General features: G+C 42.5%; 1 protein-coding gene across 1 annotated transcript in view; it reads left to right on the forward strand.

Moving 5' to 3' along the window:
- The window catches only part of LOC119229973 (transmembrane protein 266-like), a 33,795-nt gene extending 10,457 nt beyond the window's left edge, over nucleotides 1-23,338 (forward strand). Inside the window, exons 3-11 of the mRNA XM_037490879.2 lie at nucleotides 412-597; nucleotides 11,555-11,709; nucleotides 13,020-13,093; nucleotides 14,379-14,435; nucleotides 14,630-14,768; nucleotides 16,438-16,553; nucleotides 18,160-18,355; nucleotides 21,163-21,225; nucleotides 21,715-23,338. Coding sequence (XP_037346776.2) covers nucleotides 412-597; nucleotides 11,555-11,709; nucleotides 13,020-13,093; nucleotides 14,379-14,435; nucleotides 14,630-14,768; nucleotides 16,438-16,553; nucleotides 18,160-18,355; nucleotides 21,163-21,225; nucleotides 21,715-22,358 — 1,630 coding nt within the window. The 3' untranslated portion in view covers nucleotides 22,359-23,338. The remainder of the gene's footprint in view (nucleotides 1-411; nucleotides 598-11,554; nucleotides 11,710-13,019; nucleotides 13,094-14,378; nucleotides 14,436-14,629; nucleotides 14,769-16,437; nucleotides 16,554-18,159; nucleotides 18,356-21,162; nucleotides 21,226-21,714) is intronic.
- Nucleotides 23,339-23,625: the final 287 nt, after the last annotated feature.

The raw sequence follows: 23,625 nt of genomic DNA on the forward strand, positions 1-23,625 counted from the left end.
CTGGTCTGAATAATTAGTCTTTTTTTAATCTGCAGTGCTTTTGTGCTCATATATGCTTCTTCAACAGGACCCTTTCAGTCCTTATCTTCTGCTCTGTTATCTCGGCTACATCTGCTGCTTCTGTGACAATTGGTGAATGTCATTCTGGTGTGGTTTTGATAATTAGAACTATTCACCTGTTTACCTGAGATGTGAAAAAAGAGGGCTTCTTTGAGACTTTAACCAGAGAATGATGCAAATCAGACCTTTTCTTGTTCAGCATATATTTGAAATACATTTTGCTGTTTATTTGTAATTTATCATGTTTGATAATGCCGTTCTCTGTTTTCTCCCCTCTCTGTTCTTGCGTGTCTGTGTGTGTGTTTTTCTGTGTGTCGTGTCCTTCTGTTGCCTGTGTTGGCGCGCATGTAGTGACGTGGCCGGTCTGTCGGACTTAGAGATCATCTCCCAGCCAGTGGAAGACGAGAACCAGTACTTGGCTCCTCCGGTCCAGCTGGTGAGTTTTGGCTACAGAGATCTGCCCCTCGCAGCTCTTGACCTCTCGCTGGCCGGCTCGCAGCTCCTCTCCAACGCAGATGAAGATGAAAACAGGGAGGGGTGAGTGATAAAACAGCCAACCTGGCGTAGTGAGTATTGTTCTATGGAACGGATGCATTTGATTTGTTTTGATTCAGCCATATATATATATATATATATATATATATCTGTGTGTCTGTCCCTGGCTAAACTCACTTTCTGCTGCAGTAAACTGCGGTACGTTTTTGGGTGGGCAGTGAAGGCTGCAGGACCTCTCACGGTTACATTTCAGTGAAATGTGTTCTACACTTGTGTTCATTCAATGGCATAATACATTGGTGGTTGTTGCAAAGACCCTACTCAGTGTGACTTTCTGTTTTTTGTTTTAATTGGCCTGTGTGTGCGAGTGTGAGTGACAGTCGTGTGATCATTTATTGGTTTCAAACAGCTTTCTCTGTGAATTCACAGTGACAATGATTTGGCAACAGGGAGGTGTCAGTGGAGGTATTTCTCCCGTCTGTGGGGGATTTTTCTGAAAGAACTTGGAAGTGGCTCAAACTCACACACAGTCAGTGTTGAGCCAACAGAATCCTCCCTTGTTTGAAAAGACTCAAACAAACTTCTTCTATGTTTTGGGTGTTCTAACATATATTCTACTACAATAGTTTATAAATAATATTGGTCGATGCAGAGGTATCAATATTCTTCTATTGTATAATATTCTTCTTCACTTGGTCAGACGAGAAAATAAGTGACCTCCATCTCAGTGCTGTAGTCTGATGAGCGCTCAGTTAAAGTCCTGCAAGGATCCGAGTAAAAAAACAGCCATTTTGTTCATAAGAAGGATGCTGTGTTGACTTGAGTGACTGCAGCGAAGGCCGCATGGTTGAGGTGGCGCTAGATGAGTAATGAAATATGTCCAGAAATCACACTTGTTTTTGACCGTTTCTTTACACTAAAATGAAGGGGGGGGGTCTATAAAATGATGTGTTTTCCTGTACCGAAATTAGTTGAATCCTGGAATAACTTCTTGTTTGTACCCTGTGAGGTTCAGAGAAATGTGAATGTGAATTAGGGAAAATCTATTTTCTCCTGCGTTATGTGGGTGTCTTTTACCGAAAGTTCCTTTTAGGTAGATGTGGTGGTAACTCGCCATGAGTCAGGTAAATCTCTTTTACAGCAGTCGTTTTTCCTGGACAAAAAGATGGTTGGGCCCAACTCTCTTTGTGACCACACTCCACTTACCATGGCGCCAAAACTGTTAACAATGCAGCTGTTTTCTGAATTGTATGGAAAAAGTCATTATCACCTTTTATTTTTAATGTTCAAACTTTAATTTTTCCTGTGGCGAATAATCTTTGTCCGGTTGAATCTTTTACTGCACTATGCACATTTGGGACTCAATTATATCCTTTCAACTTCAATAAATCACACAAATGTACAAAGATAAATTGATATAATGGTTCTTAAAGTTATGAGACCATTACAAAAGCCCTTTAAACATCCAACATGCTGATCGTGGTTCTGCTTTTTCCTCGCTCACATGATTGTGTGAAATGCTGGTATGGCATATGGGTATGAGGTCACATCACAGCTGTCCTTTTGATTAGTTTCCTATTTTTTTTCACCGTGCAAAACCTGCTTAGTGTCCAGTCCGTCCATTCTGTCCAGCGACCCGGACCTGGCGCTCGGCACCAGCTCTCACCGGGATGCACATAAACACCATAAGCTGTAGCACACGATCCAACGCACACTCGCCAAATCTGTACACAGCACCCCGTCCAAGTGCTCCGTTTGACACCAAATCACGTCTCACTCCATTGGTTCCCTTCAGATAGCCAGTCATGGCCAGAAACAGATGGGTTTCACAGACGCATCATCAACAGTAGGCGGTGCCGACACTCACGCTGCACTTTCATATCAGGGTCAGTGATGTAATTCCATCTCTGTGCATAATGGATAGATGTGTTGTTGTTGTCTTGTGTTGTTGTGGAAAACATTTAGTTTACACTTAGACATGCAGTATTTTGCTATTGGGGTCAACCTGTGAAATACCTGTAAGGTTGATTAGTCTAAGACTCTAACTGGGTCACGGGCCGCGCTGTTGATGAGTAATCACAAAAAAAGACTGCCAATATGTCCAAATGAGCTTGAGTCTGGGTACCAAGAGACGTAAGTTCTGGTCTAGGGGCTGAAAACCTGTAAGAACCCCTGCTGTAAAAAGCTCCATCAATACCGCGGTGAAGGTTATTTTACCAGTGAGCCCAATTTACTCAAACTGTGCTTAGTGCGATGGGGTCACTATTTCATATTCAAGCCATTAGCGCAAAATGTCTGCCTGTAAAAATACTGCCAGAGGGAGTTGTAAAAGTCATCATTCTTTCATTTAGCTTTAATGAAATTCCATTTAAATCCACCATGCATGAGCTCAATTAATGTGTGGGTCTCCACTATACCATAAATGCTATACTAATATCTTACATTAATCACTATCACATATACCTCGATGCTTTGTGATAATAAAGGTGAAACATCACAAACCCTTCCTATAGACAATACATTGAAATAGTGGGAATGAGCACTGAAAGAGAAGAATACCAACAATGTGTGAATAAAAGTGGCGTCCTCTGACAGCAAGGCCACGTCATTAGAATCAGTAAGATGTAGCCTCAGTCAGCCCCCCCCCCCCCCCCCCCCCACACTAGGACAAGGGATTTCATTTTGTGGATTTCAGCACCGCTGGGCTTTCGGTGATTACACCTGTGCCTCCTTCTCCTCATTACCATATCGATCCACCTCTCAAACAGACAGCGGCCATTAGCCTCATTAGGTGACATTCACCACGTCTCGTGCACCATCATCATGTTTTAAAGACGGCCTCCTGGTCAGCTTCCTCGTGTCAGCGCTTTGACATCAGCGTCCTGTGAGCAGACTATGTTGCCATGTGAAAAAAAGCACTTAAGCACCATATACAATACTCATAGGAAAAGCTTGAGTTAAATAGCAGAGAACAATTGCCAAAAAGGGGCAGAACAAGTGAACCATTTTTGTGGATGTGTAGAATGAAGTTGAGAGAATGATGCAGGACAGCTTCAGACATCACCAAAATGAAAAAGCGTGTGGGAGAGGAACAGTTAGCTGCTCCACTGACTCTACCTAGGAAAGTGTATTGGCCCCCCCGTCCCCACCCATCACCACCACCACCACACCTCAACCCCTCCACTCCCAGCCTGCATTAGCAGGCTCATTGGGTTCCAGAGATCGCGAAGGAGCACCACGAAGGAAGCTGTGCGCGGGAAATGCTTATGCGTGTTCTCGTGGGGATGTTTTGCGAGAAGAGAGCGCCCACTCCTGAAAGAGAAATTGTCACAACCTCAGTAGAGGTGTTTCATCAACATGGGAAGACGGCTCATTGGTTGTGGAGCTGGAAGTTATTCCTACTGGCAGTTTGGGAATGCCAAACGTTTCTCATCTCCTCATTCCAGAATGAAATGAAGGAAATATGTGCACTTGCAGGCCGTTTTCTTCCTCACAAGTTCCCCGATTCGATGCTGATAGAATACAGCTTCGTGTTGCTGTGGCTTACCGATACTGTGTGGCTGCAGTGTGTTTAATACCAGGAAGCAAGCGGAGGGGATTAATCAAGAGGAAAGGCTCCTGTGTCAAGCTGCCACTGTGTGATGAAGCACCTACTGTCAGCCATGTTTGCATATCATAGCCTGTAGCAGTGGGAAGGTGGAGCTGACCTTACCGCTATCTCTCGTATACTGCGCTGCCCTCACGTCAGATGACGGCGAAGCAGTCACTTGCGCACTCACACACACACTCACACACACACACACACACACACACACACACACACACACAAACAAGCGCATGCATAGTTGTACATGCATGAACAGAAATAATGTTTATACACTGAGAGAGAACGTTTCTCACTCACATTACTACATGTTAACATAATCCTCTGTAATCATGGTTGACTTCATCTTATACTGCGCTGTCACATCTAATTATGAACAATAGTGTTCCTTCAGCGATGCTCCTGCACATTCTGATAGGCTTTTCTTTTTCTCTATTTCACCATCTTTCTACATACTTCTATAGTCCTACTGATTTTTCTTCTGCTTCTCCGCCTTTTTCTTCAGTTCACGCCCTCGTTTTCGCACGCAAGTAGGCCTTCCCATGCCGGAAACCGATCTGCGCTGTTACTCAAGTGAACGCCAAGAAAATCAGCGCATGTTCTCTATAAATCATACTGCAGACACTTGTCAGCACGTCACACTGACCTACCAGGGGGCCCCTTCAGGAGCCTCTAGCTCCACAGTTCTGTGGCGAGGGTGAAAACAGGCGGACGGGTTGGAGATTTCCTGCACCCGCTTTGTTACCTAACACAGTGTTCTCAGCCGGAGAGATGTGGGCGACATTGTTGGAGGTGGTTTTTCTAGCTAGCATCAGGGGGCAGTTGCAGTGTTAGCAGTTTTGCCGTCATGGTAAGTGGAGTGTGGTTATTAATAGGAGTTGGGCCCATCCATCTTCCTGTCTAGGAGAAATGCTGGGAGGACCAAGGTGGCGTGGGCTTGTGTTCAGCACTTTCATGGCTGCCCACTCTCCTCCTAGTCATCAAGCTGCTTTTGTTTGTTTGCTGACTTCTTGTTTTTTTTTTTTTTTAAAGGCGAAGTTTTTTTTTCTGTTGGTGCGCTTGAGCTCGTCTCTGTGTAGGTTTCCGCTGCTCTGTGACGGACAAAGAAAGTCAGCGAGGGAGATTTGAAGGACCAATGACCTCATCTGCGACTTGCATCGATGGTTTGAACCGTCGATTAAATAGTCGCTCACACTTCAATTCAGTTAAAAATAGCTAGTTTTTAGTATCTGACATCTATATCTGGCATATACATGCTGCCCTGAAACCAACTCCTATCTAAAGCCCGTAGTATGTAAAATACTACTTTCCAGCGCGGCAATTGACTCCAAAAGCTGCTGCAACACCTGCTCAGCGGCTGAATATGCTGCTGCTGTGGTAAAAGCTATAGAAAAGGTCAGTGATGAGTATGATGCAATGTGATAAGGGGATGCAATTATTGCCCGATAATGCCTGGATAAAAGCCTGCAGTGTAGAAATATGTTAAGATTCAGGATGCCCAACAGGCTCATTACACCACCCAACCCTCATTACACCACCCAACCCTACCCCAATGCTACTGCAAGTGCAGACCTGAGCGGCGGAATGATGTCACCTCTCGTCCCAGTGATGGCCGCGTGGCTGCCAGACACAGAGACAGAAGCATATGTTGCTCATACGGCTGCTCCAAATGTGCAAGGAGTCCGGGGTTAGGTATCAACACCAGATGGTTCATCTAAATCGGTAGTGTGCAACGGGGGGAAAGAGGAAAAAACAAGTGCTTCCTACCCTCTGCCTCCCACAAGCTTTAGGCCAAGAGTCAAAATGTTCCATTTTGGAAATAATTACCGGCCCATTTGCAAGTTTAAGAAAAATGGTCAAGGAAGGAAAATAAACTGGATTCTTTCAATATATAATCACAACTATCTTTTGAGAATTTTGAGGCGGGGATGGCTCTGTGACCTGCTGTATTGTGGCACATTATTAAAGGGATATTTAGTTTTAACATTTTACCCTTGTCTATATGCTAACCCTCTCACTGCATTTTTACTTTACATACTGCAACTTTGTTAGAAGAGGGCAAAGAAGTCAAATGAAGAAGTCCCGCCTTTTGAAATTATGCATTCTCCGATGGCTCTCACCTAGTGGAGCCAATTTGGCCTGATTTAATTAGAGAGCAGAGGAAGTCGTCTGAGACTGCGACCTGGGAATGACCGGCCTCCCTGTTATCTCCCAGCCTTCTTAATTCCGCTGCCACAGGGATGGCTTTTGGCCAACGTAGCGTACAAGTCCATCCTTTGTCTGATGTTTTTCATGTCCGTCTTGAGGATAAACCTTTTTACGTCAGAGATTCTCAAATGATAAAATACTTTCATTAAAGTATTTTAAAGGCACATGTGTTCAGATTAGGAAGTTACATTTTTTCTCACTGTCTCACTATCTTGGTGTAACGTTCCACTCTTAATCCATGATCCTACGCAGATTAATTAAACAATTTCATGTTAACTATCCCATTATGACGTAAGAGTTTACTGGCTATTATCCGAATTATGTAAATATATTCAGGACAATGGCATTTATAAATAGCTTGCTTAAACTACACTTAACAAGATTACTCTTCTTTAATTAAAATATAAACTTGTATTTCCTTACTCTTTAATTTGTGATTTGTTATGAAGAATATGTCGTCAGGGAACCTTAAAAGTTATATTTTCGCCCTTTTTTCCTTTTTGCGGATTCAATCCAAAAGTTTTATGAGCCGTTGCCCCTCTAGCCTTTGCTGTCCACGGGCTTTACTATTTGCCATATTCATAATATGGTAATAGTCCTAAAGGAATGCATGCAAGGATCAGCTCAGTTAACACCTTCAAATCACAGGTGCAGATTTCTGGCTGCTATTCACAGTGTGACATTACTTTTCTTGCTAATAACAGAGAAGGATCAAAAATTCATTAGTGGAGCTTGATCACCTCAGCGCACGTAGAATTGTTGTTCTTCACCTCTTTATTAAAAGATAATTTACATGGGTAAGAACACCATTAATTGTAAAACCCATGATCACCCTAAACACAAATAGGATGGTTTGATGGGGATCTAATGGAGCATGAAGACATGGCTTCACTGCACTAATTTATTGGGCTGATAAAACAATAATAATAACAGCACTATTTATAGCAATAATGATACTAATCCTAATAGACACTTGTGTACACCTTGTTATCATATATCCCAATTAAATCTATGGAGTCCAAATACAGTGCTGCTTTGTGAGCTGCCGTTAGTAACCGTGTACGCAGGTAGGTCCACTCCGGCTGCCCGCACACATGTGAACTCACACGAATAGCATACAAGCACGGAATACACAATACGCACACACACACACACACACACCTTCCTCTCCTCTATGACAACATCCTAATGAGTCTTTCCCAAGCATTCCCAGAGGACTGTGAGGTAAAGCTGGAAACCAGTTGCCCTTGTTCAGTGTGTTCCTCGTGTGCCCCCGTAGTCATTTTGGTGTCTTTGTTTGGGTGAATTGGACTGAAACTAAGAAGCTGGCATGTAACTGTCACACATAAACACAGTGAAAGGTTGAGTAAAAAATATTCCTGCCTGACAATACTGATGTAAGAGTGTTAATGCTATAAAACTATAATTCACTTGTCATATTTCTTGTTATTGCCAGAGGGGAATAAAAAGCAAAAAAAAAGATGCAGTGTCTTTGAGCAGAAGTCAGTACCTCAGAGATTTACTGTATATTTTAACTCCACAATCAGTCATTTATCCCTTTGGTTGTGTTGCCACTGAAAGTGCTGCAGGAGTGTTGGGGCTGCCTGCTCAATGCTGATTGTGCCGTGATCAATGATGCACAGGGATTGGTAATAGGGAAGCTTTCAAATGTAAAATTAATTACCTGCAATCTGACAGCATCAGGGAAACTCAGCATGTTTTTTATGCTTACTTGGTAGTCCCCTTCTTCCGTGCTTGCTTTAGCATCAAGAATATATGTGTTTGTGTGCGTTGCTTGTTGAAGTTTGGAGTCTGCTGGCGACACACTATTTTATACGGGAAGATAGGATGCTGCGTGTTTATAAGAGTTATTTATTGCTGTCTATTGGAATGAGCAATATAACCCCCTCTATCAAACTTCATCTAATGAGACCATCAGGTGCTGTGAGTCTGATTGTCCCAGTGTTTTGGTATCTCAATCAGCATGCTGGGATTGATTACTTTTTCCTGATTTAATCTGCCCCCCTCATTTTCTCTGTCCAGGCCCACTCAATCTCACTGGCATTGGGCAACGGGGACGGCTACATCAGGCAGCTCGACGTGTTGAGAAAGAGAGAAACCAGTGGAGATATCGACAGAAATGCGGAGTGAGAGAGAGAGAGAGAGAGAGAGAGAGAGAGAGAGACAGACCAATGACCATGTTCATTTACAAGGAGGTCTTCTAAATGTGTGAAATAATAATAGGATAATGTATTTTTGGTAAAGCAATCAATCAAGGTAGTTAAAAATGTCAATGCGAGTGGGTCTGAAAACTAGCAGTTTGCGGGATGACCTTGTCCACTGTGCTGGTCGATGGTGACTCGGGCCAGGTGGTTCGGTCAGGGCGTCAGGGCTGAGCGGGTCAGAGAAACAACATTTTCTTCTGTTCTGTTGCTTTAAACAGACTCATTAATATACCGCATGTGTCCCCTGCAGCGTCTGACTGCGTCCCCTCTGGGCTGGGCTAGTTTTGGCATGACATAAAGTAAGGACACAAACATTTACTGAATTTAGCCTCTTTGTATTACGTATCAAAGCTGAGTCTTTGCACTTCCCGTGAACCTGCATCACTCATTCATCTCTCTCCCCCTGTGTGTCAGTGTGTGTGTGGTTTTGTGAGCGAGCGGTTGCCCATACCAAGACCTGTTATCAATGCAGGACAGACGTAACACACAGCTTTTGTCGACTCACTGAAATATCCTTCGATGATAGACTCGGTCCTGGACAAGAGGCTGCCTTCCGATGCGTTAAGAACAAAGCGAGGCCCTCTTCAATGGGTCAAATTCACTCACTGTTGGAATGCATTGACTTTCAAACTACAAGCTTGGAACAAAATGCTATTGTTTTAGTCTCTTTATGTTAATACGATGCTACGGGACACGATTACTAGAGCCTCAAAGCTAAAGTTAAAGCCTGAGGAGAATGTCGGCTTCTAAAGTTTGTGAGAAGAGTAATTCACTTTTAACACTCCTCTCTACTACTCCCACTTCATAAAATGTTCAGGTCATTTTTTTAAATTATTATTTGCTCCCATGCAGAAGAAATGAAGCGTGAAATCATATGATATAAGATACACTTTGATGGACTATCTAATCTGTGACCTGGCACTGCAGTGACCTGGCAGATGCAATTGTCATTTGGTCCTTGCTCAGATGTTCATGGTAAGATACAAATAAAGACCCTCTGACCTTCATCTCCGGCCTTATCCTGAGTTTAGATATTGTTTTTTCTCTGCTTGGATATTAAATATTAAGGTTAATAAACCTTATAAACACACACAGAACATGTATATATACTGTATATATATATATATATATATATATATATATGCTAGCATGTAAGCTGGCGTGATACCTGGCGTCCGTAGAGTCTCGCCAAGATTCTGGTGGAGCAGATTCGGCACCATCTGGAAGTGGCACATTAGTGCCACCCCACCCAATGCCAAAAAGATGATTGCTATTAGCATGATGACGCCTTCATTAGATTAGCTGTGCATTGTTTACAGGCTTGTGGCTCCGCTCGAGCCGGCTTTGGACAAATAAATACTTTCCTCTGAAAAACTGATGCAGTGATCAACTCAACAGAAGATTACTATATTTTTTTATAGATTAGTACCAATTTAGTACATCAATTTGCTTCTCTAGAGCCAACACAGGTCAGAGATTAAACTTTGACCGTTGATCTGTTGTGGAGCTTGAACCTTGATCAAATGATCAGAGAGCCACACACATGTTGTCTAAAACATATGTGTGTGTCGTCTCCCACTGAGCAGGAATATGTCAGAAAGGTGACACGTAATCCACAAATCCTCTTTTCTAGAAGAATTGGAATGTGGTAGCTATGAAGCAAATGTTAAGGTAAATAAGAACTTGTATTTTGAATACATCTGTTGAATTACAGTACTGGAGTTAATGATAGAAGTTTATAAAGAAAAATGTCAAAGGTAAAATACATCCTCATCCAACAGTTTTAAAGTAAGAATGTGGTTTAACAGGCATTTTTTAAAGATACGTCATCCAGATTCTTCCGTAATAAGTGCAGCGTAGTCGGTTTTGTCACAGTGGAAAAGAAACGGAGCCATTTTCCACCATAGCAGCTCATATTAGCACCACGCCAAGAAATGAAGACATGTTCAGGGGAGAGAAAAGGCTGTGCCAACGTCTGTCTCCTCATGGCCAGTGCACGGGGAGAAGGGAAAGGTACCCGGCAGAGCCAACTTTCCACACCAGCTGGAGAGCCGGTGAGAGGCCGAGTTTCTCTCCTCTCCCACTGTTAGCCCTTCTCGTCTCTATGACTAGCCACTATTTCTCAATAGCGTTGAGTTATGATGCCAGACACTTCAGCGGCCTAAATGTTGCATTCTCACAATACCTGGCAAAATTTCACATATTATAAATGTTAACCTACTGTTTTTCTATGGAGCATACTAAAGACAGTCAGGGAATCTGTAGCCAATGTGGTTGGTAGATACAATTAAATAAAAAAAAAATCAAATTGTAGATGTGCATTTAAGTTCAAATTCAAATCAACGGGCCACTGATTTTGCTGAGCGTGAAATCCTTCCCTCTCAGCAGCGGTCCCTACAGTGACTCCCTTCATCGTCGTGTGAAAAGGAGAACATCAATATTCCAGTCTCTGCTTCAGCTGCCGGTTCAGTCACCAGTTCACAGAGCTTCACTGTCCCTCTCCCCGTCAATGCCGTCTCTGACCACACTTCCTTTCCCTTTTTTTTGGCCCCGGCCATCAGCGCCGAACTTTGCTTGGACTAAACGGACATCACGTCAAGTGTAAGCTACCACCCTCTGTTGGCCATGCCGGGGAGTTCAGATATCAAGAAGAAACCTTTGAGATGTGGTTCAGCATTGCACCTCAGACATGGAATCCATGCGATGCCATTCGAAACGTGAATGAATTATTACGGGGTCCAATCCTGGTGTTTCACTCACTTTATTCTCTTTGGTCGTAATTTGGTTTAAAGGCAACATTGACTTTAAATAATTTCTGGCTATTAAAGATGATTATTAAAAGGAATCAGCCGTTTGAACCTGGCTTACACATACATTATAATTAGAATATTGTGAGGTATAGAAATGAAATGGGTGAGCCGTACTGACACAAAGCTACTTCTTTTCTGTTCACTTCCTTCAGGTCCAACTGGCTGAAGCCGTGTTGCGGTCGGCGGGTGGCCCTGTGGCAGGTCTGTCTGCTCAGCGCGGGCTTCAACTGCATCCTGGTGGCCTGTGTCATCCTGGTGGTGCTGTTTCTGTCTTTGGAGCTGCTGATAGACACCAAACTCCTGCAATGTAAAGAGTGATCCCGGCTACTTCTTTATACCTCCTGTTTGAACCTCTCTTTGATCGAGGATTGCTGAGTGTGCAACTTCTCTACTGTGCAACGTTTATAAAACACCTGGGAGGCATTGCAACAGCAGGACATGCTCCACTTGAGCGGTGGAGAGATGCTTTAGTCTCATTTTTTAACTGAAACTTGAGTCTACTGGTGCTTTTCTTTTATTGTAAACTACCCGCCAATCGGGTCAGATAAATAGTATTTATTTTAAGAAATCTTTGCGTAATGATTCATATTCTTATCACTTGTATAATTTGTTGTAGCATGTGTATAGTCTATAGCTTCTTGTCACACTTGTCTATGAGTTGTTACTAGTTACTTCTTTCATTACAGGATTTGTATTGTATGGGTCCCTGTCTATGAAAATGACCTTATATAGTTTATTGTAATGAACAGTGTGAAAGTAACACACTGTGGACTTTAACAGGCAGTACTCAAATAACTTGGTAACAAGGTACACTTCAGATTTTGTTTCTCATTATATTTCACCACAGTACACTCACGGATCAATTGACAAAGATTCAATTATGGAGATCTACTTGTAAGTGTAAGTGAAATAATCAACACAACCACGTGACTAATTTGTAAAAAGTCATCTGTTTGGCATTCATGGCCTGCTCCCATCCCTTCTGCGTGTGCAGTCCTGCTATAGTCACAGAGGAGCCTGAGCTGTTGGTGCCGGATGGTAAATGGTTGTGACGTGGAGCGATGGAGAAAGATGATAATGAAGCGAGGTCTCTCGTCGATGGCAGTAGGCACTCGTCCCTAACGATCGCTGGCCAGCATCCAGCTCCGATTATACCTGAGGCTCGCTGCGGGAACGGCAGCACTGCATCACTTCAGAGCCGCTGTAATCCGGCGCTTTGTCTGCTGCCAGTCCGCCAAGACAAACATTGGACTGGGCAATAGGGCGGGATGGCACGGAGAGATTAGAGGCGTAGGACGTTTGTAGATACCGGTTGGCACTGTGGTTTTGTAGATGGGCCCTGGGAAATTAAAAAAGAAATGCTGATGAATGGAAGGAGGGGAGAGGCATTTCTAGTTTTCAAAAAGAGCTGCTTGACTTTTTAAAAGGGGAAAAGTTCAAAATGAACTCAGGCAGAAGAGGTGATTGTTTTGTTTCTCCATTTATCTAGAACTTTGTTTGATTTGGCTCACCTCGTAGAAAGGTGTAGAAACACATTGCTTCCTGGTATTGTTTCTCATGTGCTCCCCTTTAGAAACTCTGCAGGTTAACGTCTTTTCGTGCTTCTTCTTTCAACAGTTTCCAATGCTTTCCAATTTGCCAGCATAATCCACTGGATCAGCCTTATCATCTTGTCACTCTTCTTTTCAGAGGTAACTCAACCCATTGTCCATTATTTCTCTTACCAGCTTTGATACAAATCGTACAGTTATCCATTAATTATCACGTAAGCCTGTTAGTTTGCAGGCTCCTTGTTCTTGATCTCTTGGATAATGTCATATGGCCCCAAATGTATGTTTTACACATCACATTTCTTTTTAAATCATTATTATAACCAGATTGTATATTACCAATAGCATTGGAAACCAGGGACAGACATTTACCGTGGCTGCCATTTATTATCCCACGTTTGGTACGTCGTCTTCTTCGGATTCAGCTTGAGCTTTAGAAATGCTGCCTTGAGGCTGGATGGGTGGTTTGTTTTTTAAACCATAATTGGAATTAGTCTTTCTACAATTTTTTACCATTGTTTGATAAGAAAGTGTTTTAAAATGACTCTAGAATTGTGAAAAAACAAAATGGAGAGGGAATGATTTAGCCCACAGGCCTCCACTCTAGTGCAAACTAATTACCCTGACAGCCTCAGCCCCGACGCCCTAAACCAAACATTAATTACCAGTGAGCCACTTGGAGCAATAATTAAAGCTGAGCTTAATAAGCAGTAGGGACGGGGTTACAGAGATACGATCCGTCCCGACCACCTTGCCCACTGACATAACAGAAGTCATTTAGGAACGGTGTTAGATAGCTTATCACCAGCCTCTGCACCAATCAGAAAGCAGGATTCACCCATGTGGGTGGAGTCCCTAGACTTCTCATTTGACGCCTCCACTGTTGTGCAACATACGCTGCGGGTGATGGATTAGCAGGACTAGTCATAAGTGACACCAGATACTAATTGGACTATAAATCAATAACATGCTCAACAAAGCGTCCTACGACCAACAGAATTTGGAAAGCACAATGGGAAATGTGATAGGTGATGGGGCCGTGATGTGCTTTGCATAATAGCTTTATTAAATACTTGGCTGGTGTTTTTATAAGGACTGTTTTCTTTGTTCTTTGAGATGTCTCCGCGATTCAGTCAGTTTGATTGTCTTGTACAAGTGAACGTTTACCACGTCATAGCGGCAAGAAATGTCAAACTTATCAAGTGAATGCTCGGCTACTTTAAGGTTGTTTCATTTCACATACAAGATTGTAGCACAGTTAATATTGTATTTGAACAAAAAGTATGTTTGAAAAAACTGTGGCACGAAGGCCTCTTGGATGTGATGACGACGCAAAAAACTAATAATATCACGGAGGCTTTTTTTATGTATCACCTGTCCCTCACCTATCTATTTTAATGCTTTTATTTATCTATCTCTGCCTTAGACTGTCTTCAGAATTGTCGTGCTCGGGATCTGGGACTACATAGAGAACAAAGTCGAGGTCAGTGCTGTCACTGTGTGTTTATTAGCAAGCCTTGATGACCAGGTTTCCATTTTTGTCAGTGTTCATTATTATTTTTAATTTTTCAACTTGTTTCTACGTGCATATTGTTAAGCATTTTTGAAAATGCACTCTGCGCCGACTTCTGCACATTGTTTAGTTGTCGACGTGCTTTTGTGTGCGTGACCTCTCAGGTGTTTGACGGAGCTGTCATTGTGCTGTCCCTGGCCCCCATGGTGGCCTCCACGGTGGCCAACGGGCCCAGCAGCCCCTGGGATGCCATCAGCCTCATCATCACGCTGCGCATCTGGAGAGTCAAGAGGATCATTGACGGTGAGGCAGAGGCCTCGTGTCCATTAAAATGTGTTATTTATTGGCCTGTATGTGAGACGCATTTTGTGCAGCAACTCAAAAGTATTACATTAATGCATAAATATCCTAAATTACCCCATTCTTTCCATGAGTATAGACAATATTTACTATTTAAAGTAATATAGCTATTCATCATCTCCCCATAGTGAATATCTGCCACCCTGCTGCTCGTATTGATTGTAAGGGGATTGTTAAGTAGATTCAGAGAGGCTATAATGAATATAGTGGGGGTTCTTCCTTATGCTAATGCTTATCGATTTGATATCTGTTCAAGGGTCACACTAACCATGGGCCTATGACTGCATACAGGATCAGCTGCACACAAGACCCACAGTAACACACAGTGTGCGATTTGACGTGTTTTCCCTAATACACCCTCTCATAACAATAGTTTGACGGTTTAAGAAATATGCTAATTTGCTTTCTGGAGGACAGATGATGCTGCAGCCAGCAGCTGGTTGGCTTAGAACAAACAATCAGAAACAGTATGAATGTACTAATTTAGCTTGTTTTATTCATTTGTATATACAATAAGGTCTCAAGTAGCCATTTCTGTCTTGGTTGAGTTCAGGATATCATTGGTCTGGAACAGGAATCACACATTAAGTACATTTGTTTTAATGGATCAAATATATTGAACTTAAAGAGACGCATCACAATGAGACAATTGATCATTTCCGTTATCAATACAACACAGCTTTCAACATCATTGATTTACTGTGTTGAAGCACATTCAGCAAGAGCATGATCCTGCTCCTTAGCATGCAGCTGTTGTGTTGGTTTCCAGAGAACACACTCGTGATTTTCCCGCCTCACACCTCGACCTGTTGGGTTTGATATTTGTGAGTGATTGAGTTTCCTTGTTAGGCAGCCGCAACTCTCCTCGGAGCATAAAAGGCACACTCAAACCAATAAATGTACAGCTGAAGGACCGGCTGGGTTATTACGAGAGAGGGATTGAGTCTCTTGCAAGATTAGCTTGACATATGAAGTGGCAATGTTTGTGTCATTCCGATCGCAGTGGGAATACAGAGGAGTGAAATGCAGCAGACTTTGTAAGGTCTAGAGAGCAGACATGTACAAGAATAAATCTTTCAATACATTCAAAGACATCAGAAATAATGATTTTGCCAGTAACCACGATGTCTTAAACAGGTTAACTCACCAAAGCCACCAAATGGTGATACATTTTCCTGAGACAAATTTTATAATGCAAGTCAGTGAGACCCTTGGCTCCAGATAAGAGGGGAGAGTGGAGGAGGGCCATAAGTTTGCCTCAGTAAAGTCTTGGTATGAATTCAATATTCAAACGGGCTGGAAATGTTCTGAACCCTTGTTACACCATCCAGTCAACCAATGAACCAGATTCATGAGGAACATTTTCAGCAACTTACAAAATGTGTTCAGGACAGGTTTAGGGTTACTGGACCGGTAAGTAATGAGGTTTGCGTGTGTGACGACAGACATGTATGGAGCATGATGTGCTTGGTGTATTTTACCATGAATACCTCCAGCAGAGCTGAGCTCAGATCCCACCTGTCACTTCGTTTCAGACCATTTAATCATGTTGTAATCTATTAAAATATATTGTTTTCCTTTTAAAACTCTCTTTCTCCCTCCTCCGTGGCAGCTTATGTGCTCCAAGTCAAAGTTGAGATGGAATTGGAGATCCAGCAATGTGAGAAAACCAAGGCTGTGAGAGAGGAGCAGCTGGAGCGTCTCACTCAGATCTGCCAGGAACAGGCGGTGGGTACCAAAACAACTCTGTTCCTTACAGCTAGAAATCACTAATCACATCCAGTCAAAAGAGTATATATGGAGTCCTTGTTCAACACACACACACACAACTGGTTCTCTGTGAGAGAGATGCAATGCGTTCAGCAATACCTTTGAAAGGATCTGTGTTTGCAACGTGAAGTTAAAAGCATTTCATGGCCTACTAAACTAACTTTTTTTAAACTAAATTTGACTTTTTTAGGACATTGTTTTGCACTGAGCATAGTCTGCGTTCCTACCGGCCACTGGATCTTCATGCAAATTTCATGCACATACTATGATTTTTTTTTTCTGGAGACTTTCTAAAGTTATTTAATTATTATTATTGGTTTATTTGATACGGGACAGAAAGATTTATGTGATTGCGCCAGAGCCAAAAGGCATCTTTTCATCGGCATTCCCAAGAGGCACATGTTACAAAATAAACCTACGCGATTCAAAAGGATATACAATATTGACGCTTTACAAAGCGTGCACAAAAATAATGAAGTAAGTGTGTGGTACTAATAAGATGTGCAACACAGAGGCTCTCAAAGTCAACAAACACAAGGAAAATAGAATTAGGGATGACTATGTTAAAATAGAAACATGGTCTGAAATACATAAACCAGTCAGAGCTAAACACCCATAAAAGACTTGTATGCAGGTAGATGAGGGTCGACCAGCAGCTTATCAAATACTTTTAATGACATACTATATTTTGATGACTTTTCTTACGTGGCAGACTATTCTTTAACATATTACCCAGCATAGTTATAATCGCATAAGTCTATCAATCTCTGCTCTATAGTACGTTAATAGTTCATTTATATTAAATTTTCAAGGCCTCATGAGCTCTCTCTACACTGTTAGCTCATTTACCACCAGAGGAGGGCAGCAGTACCTTACAAACAGGTCCAATCTTTCCACCCAGTTGGATTCCTCAGAGCACACACTGATGATCCTCTGCACAGGTTCAACTCTATTCGCCCTCTATGTATGACGCATTAATTAAACATTCAAAAGGTAATGATCAGATCCTTTAAAAGATAATGTTTAGATAATTGTTTCTCACGTACATAGACAGTAGTTTTCTATTCCTGACTTTGGTATACATTTTAGGTGATACCTTGTCCAATGTGTTACATCTAATATATGTGATTCATTTTAAAGTATAGTAAGACTGTTTGTTTTGGTTGGAATAATCAATATCCTCTGCATGTATGAAGTTGTTGCCTTAATGCTTTTGTATTCCCTTCTTTTTAACAAAATAGGCATATATTGTGGGTTATACATATAATTAGACAATGCATTAGATGAATGAGGAGAATGGCTAACCATTAACAACCTTTAAACGTAAACAAGCTTTGTTTGTCTATGTGTGCCTGGAATGGTGCCACAGGTCCAGCGTATCCTACTGTTACTTTGTCACTCTATTGTCCCCTCTTCTGTCTCTTTTGTGTTTTGTGTATTCCCCTCCACATAATCTTTTCCATTTATGTCCTCATCCCTCATCTGTTTTCTACATTCCATTTGTTTATTCACTAATCTGCTGCTTTCCCGCTCTTGCCTACATGCACACACCAACCGTCTCCAGTTTGAGATCAGACAGCTGAGGGCACATCTGGCGCAGCAGGACCTGGACCTGGCGGCAGAACGCGAAGCAGCCATGCAGATTCATCATGTTTGGGGCAAACAGGGCCGGGGTTTTCAGGTCGTGGAAGGCTTGACCCCCGGAGAATCTGACGATGAGGGCGGCCAGAGAAACCCCAGGGAGCCTCATGCCACTGCAGGTACACTGTGGTCTTTAAGCACAAAAAACGAGTATTTAAGGCCAGGGTTGAAAGAAATGGCAAATGTAAAGTGATAATAGTTTATCACTGCAATAATAATAAAAACTACAGAAAAAATATTGTAATCCCCTCTTATGCATTGAGTTTAATGCATTGGTTTAGAATTAAACCCAATAATTCACAAACTGAAATGTAATGTGTCCAAGACAAAATATAAATATAGCTTATTTGAATACAAACCATGCCAGGTGCAGCAGTGTTTGCTTGATAAAGCAACAGGACAAAACCCAAAGAGATATGCAGCATATAGTATGTACATAATTATGTGAAACAAAAAGTCTCTAACAGCGTAACATCAGGTGAACGGGATGCCAAAGCAGTGTAGAGTTAATCTGGAGCAGTAGCCCTGGAGCATCTTCCAGGCCGGGCTCTTAGCCCTCTGTGCTCGCCCACAACACCCTTCTACCCGCAGGAGCTGCGGGATCAATATGAGGGCAAAAAAGCTTTTAGGATCTGGTGAATCCTGGAGAAAACAAGCATGTTCTCCGACACTACGTCAGCTTGCACGGACTGTCTCTCTTACCACCCACTTTGTGGCGAAGGCTGACCCGGCTATCCCAGACCACCATTTCAGGTACAGAGTGCTCTGTGCATTGTGCCCTGTTCGGGAGAGTGGGCTCCTGTCAACATCTGTTCCCCTTCACCTGCAAACCACAATAGGGCACCAGGAGAGGCTCCACGGCGGCCACAATATTACCCCAAGGGCATTGTGGGAAATCTGGCTCTCGGAAACAAGTAGGGCTTTTTACAGAAACATGGTCACTGGGATGAGCACTTTGGCCACAGGGCTCAGGTCATTTCAGGTCAGCGTTTATACGTACTGCTCTCAATGGAGCCGACATTGTATAATGCCATTCAACACTCTGATCAAGGCATTGGCCGTCTTAAGAATGAACGTTACAGGGGGTTGAGGGCTTCTCCATGAAATACCAATTTTAAATACATGACAATAAGTGTTAAGGCGAGAGTTTTCACGAGAGAGATTGTATCCAAGTTATTTGCTACAGCAGTGTTTTGAGCTAAATGGTAACATTCTCATGATAATGCTGACATCTTTGTTAGATTGATGATGTCGCTGGATGAAGAGTCAGAGGATCGCCAAAGTTAGTGGAACTCCTCCTAAGAGGGACATGGGAGTCATTACCAAATTTGATGACAATCCACCCAATAAATGTAAAAATGAGGAAAATTTCCCAGATAACAAAAGTCTTCATCCAAACATTGCAATATACAGTAGTTCCTTTTCACAGCAGCCGTTGTCCTAGCAGGATAACAGGTGTAATCGGTGAAATTAAATGTGGTCGTATTCTTTTCAGTGTGTCACAGCTTTTCCATTGAGTGAGTTTGCACTATTGGCTCCCAGGGCCTCGGCCCACCTCAACGGACCACTGGCGAAGTCAAAATGGCTGCTGTAAAAAGGGCCTCATGTATTGGGAATAGCTTTCTCTACCAACCCCCCCATCCCAACACCACTGGGCCCAGTGCTACGGCAGTGCCCGTTCACACCCCTGATGCCTTTTCACTTTATCTGCATCAACATCAGTTGCAATGGTTACAGTTCTTCCTCTCAGACTACTTCATCCGTGGTGTAGAACTGATACCTCACCCATCCAATTGATGGTTCAGATTTGAACTAAAAGGACCTCGGCATGTCACCTCTCTTTTTCCACAAAAAGGTGACAGCCCAGTATCTTGACAGTCACAGAGAGAAGGGCAAAGCCTTTTTACATATGCTGGACAGCCCATTTTTTTATCTTAAGACTCATGTGTTATTAATTGTGGAGTGATTGTCTCAGTCTTGTTTTAGTGAGTGCAATGCCTTCTCTCCGGGGGTGGCTCAAGGATTAATATTTTAGACTGAAAAATAAATGAAATTACCCATCAGAGTCTGCAGCGTGTGTCCCGGGGGACAGGGGCTAGCACTCAGGGTACTCTGGGTTCGCACTCAGCCGGCGGACAGTGAGCTCAAGACCAATCAAGCGCACAGAGGAAGCATAGCAGATCCCAGCCATTCACCACGCACGCTGAGGTCTGCCAGACTGGAGGGATCTGTGCCCGAACAAAGAGCTCCCACTCTCTCTCTCTCTCTCTCTCTCTCTTTTATTTTCACTCATTCCTCTTATCCCTGAAACCAACCCCACCCTGTCCCAGTTTATTTCTGGTGCACTAGGGTGCAGCTAATGCACAGCGTAGCAGTGGTTGATCCTGATCGCTTGACAATGAAGTACCTGTGGCCTGGGGCAGAAGACATCGCTGTCAATATTATGTTGTAAACACAAGAGATATTTTCCATTTGCACTACTTTGTGCGGTTAACACAGAAATAGACCTGACAAAAGGGCGTGCAATCCAATTGCATGTTCTGCCACGGAGAGTAGTAGCAGTCACTCACGCTATATTTTAACATCATTTGACTGGTCACTTTTACTCTGATACATTTGCAATTTATGGTCCATTCCGTACTATTGTTGAATATAATATTTGATTAAAATACTATATTTTATCGATTTGCTGTATTTCTTTATCTAAGAAAAAACAGACATTGCTATTTAAACTGTTTAAACTATTTAACTATTTCAAAAACCTAATAGGGATAACATGTATTTGGATAAAGTTTGTGTTTAAAAAACAAAAAAAACAACTACATGCTTTCTTTATATAAATTACATTCAACAAAATGTCGTCACTCTAGCAACACGTGTTGTTATTCACTTGAATGGTTTATATATGTCTTCATTATTATCTCAGATCCAGTTGTGCGTGATGACATGAACAACTACATCAGCCAATACTACAGTGGAGCGAGCAGTGGTAAGTGCTTTTATACAAACCTCTCCATGTACATGTAAATAAAATTACAGTAAGCGAAGCAGTTTTTGGATGATTGAAGGGATGTTAAGTGAAAAGGTCATAGGACTAAACTTCCTCGGTTTGGTCATAGAATTAACTGATGCAGGTTATCACCTTACAAGTTGACACGCTGAATATCTAGCGAGATTATATTGTAATATTAACTCAAAACTTGCCTTATTTAGTTTTCCTAGACACTATTTAAATTGTTAAAGTGGCTTTTCCATAATGTAATCAAACACTCAATAATTTCAATGTTTTGGCGATATAACTGACAAACAGTTAACTATTAGGGAGTGTTGTCCACATGGCGCCTTTCCTATTGATGCCCAAGTGCAACTCATCCTCCTCTGCCTGAAAAAGTTTTTATTTGGAAAGCGAGCCTATGCAAATGTTGTGTTTGAAGAAAAGAGCTTATTTATTTTACAAATGAACGTGTTGTCTTTAAAGATGCTGGAGCTTCTGGCTTGGGTGCCCGGGTTATCACCATGGCATCCATCGATGTTCACCTCCCCATCAATCTAAACGCCAATCCGCCAAACCCGATGCTGGCGATGGAGCGGGTGGGCAGCGTGGTGAGTGACGCCTCAACCAGCATGTCGCGGTCCAGTGGCAGCCTCACAGCTCGCCCACTCAGCCTGAGCAGCCACACCCCGGGTTCATCCATGACAGACTGCAGCAGCAGCACAGCTCAGGACCTGAGTCTGAGCTACAGCACCCACCGCTGCTGTCCTCCGTCCTACTCGGGCCGGGACGCCTGCAGAGACCCCAGCATGGTGGTTCAGGAGCTACTCTTCTCCATCTCTGAGGACTCCTGCCTTGCTCGAAAGGGCCTGGCGGTGGACCCCGTGAACCTCAAGCTTCCCAGTCCCACTGGCTCAGAAAAGGCCAGCCCCGAGCTGGACAATAGAATAAACCTCTTCAACTGCAGAAACCAAGAGGAGAGACGAGGCAGGGCGAGGGGTTGTGTGCTGTTGCAGACCAAGCCACTGATCCACCTGCAGGGCAGCACCACCACTGAGCCGTCCCTGGACGAGAAGTACCGGCTCCTGGGACCAGCTGACACACCTCTGGGCCACTTACCTGATACATAGGCTGCATAGACACAGAAACAGAAGTTCTGTCCTTTATTTTACTGTCACCTTGTGGTGGCATATTACCTGAACTTTGTGGCAGGTTCAAGCTTATGAGAAGCACATAAGATTTTAAAAAAATAATTTTTCTTTTGCTGTGTAATTTTCCCATACAGAGCAAGCTTGAGCATCAGCTTTGAGCCAAAACGGATTCTCCTTAACTTCATGTGTTCAAAAGTCAATAGTAGAAATGATAATAGGAACTCATAGGCCCTTGGCCATAATGTCCAATCGCCCATGTTCCTCATTGATGTTTTCTTTTTTTTACATCAGAAATTCCCTGATTTAGCACAACAAGACATCCCAGGAGGGGCCCCTGATGTGTTCTTGGACGAACTGTTCAGGAATTCTCACTTTGAAAAGGTCCTAAATGCACTGAACTGTAAATGAATTAAAACCAGCAAGAGGCCACTCAAGCCAATACTGGTCAAAAACTTTAACTCTGAACCGTGTTCTCTGTTCTTTGAAATTTAATAGTTAAAATGACTTTTTTCTACTGCATTTGTGTTGTTATTTTGGTTCTTTCAATTTGTATGGATCAAATTTCGGATCAGGCATGCTGTTCTTTGTCAAACAGCTACAGGGTACATATGACTGGCTTAACTATACAAACAGCCAATATTGATTTAACCTATGCCTTTGTATCACCCATTTGTTTGATTTGAAACAATGGACCACCATCAGTAGTTATGGAATAGCATTTCTATTTACTTAAAAAAAACATTAGTAGGGTATATTTGTGTGGTTGAAATGAAAAGGTAAGTAACTGGATTCTTTACAATGAAACTAGATTGGAGAGCTTGTAGCATGAAAGACATGTGCCCCAAATGGCAAGAAAATTCTTTGCACTTTTGTAAACTTGATATGTTATAAGTTATTGCCAAACGCAGGTGATGTCATTTGAATGAAAATAGCAAAAATAAAAATGAGTATTTCCTTAACGTTTCTCAGTTTACTGGAATTGAGGTAAATTATGTGAAATGTCATCCGAAGCTATACAAAGTATACGGCAGCATGATAAAACTCTTGTCACAGGCTCCTTGTTACACACTGCACTGTACAGCATTAGTTCATTAGTACCTCCTCGTTATGTGCATACGATTTTGAGATATCTCAATTATTTAAGGTTATTAACATTGGAAGACCTGTCACAACAATTGCTAATTGGTCAAGTCATTGTAAGTGTGTCGTGAGACTCAACCCCCCCCCCCCCCCTAATTACCCTCTC

Source organism: Pungitius pungitius, chromosome 4 (genome assembly GCF_949316345.1).
Source record: "Pungitius pungitius chromosome 4, fPunPun2.1, whole genome shotgun sequence".
In the NCBI taxonomy this organism is placed as follows: domain Eukaryota; kingdom Metazoa; phylum Chordata; class Actinopteri; order Perciformes; family Gasterosteidae; genus Pungitius; species Pungitius pungitius.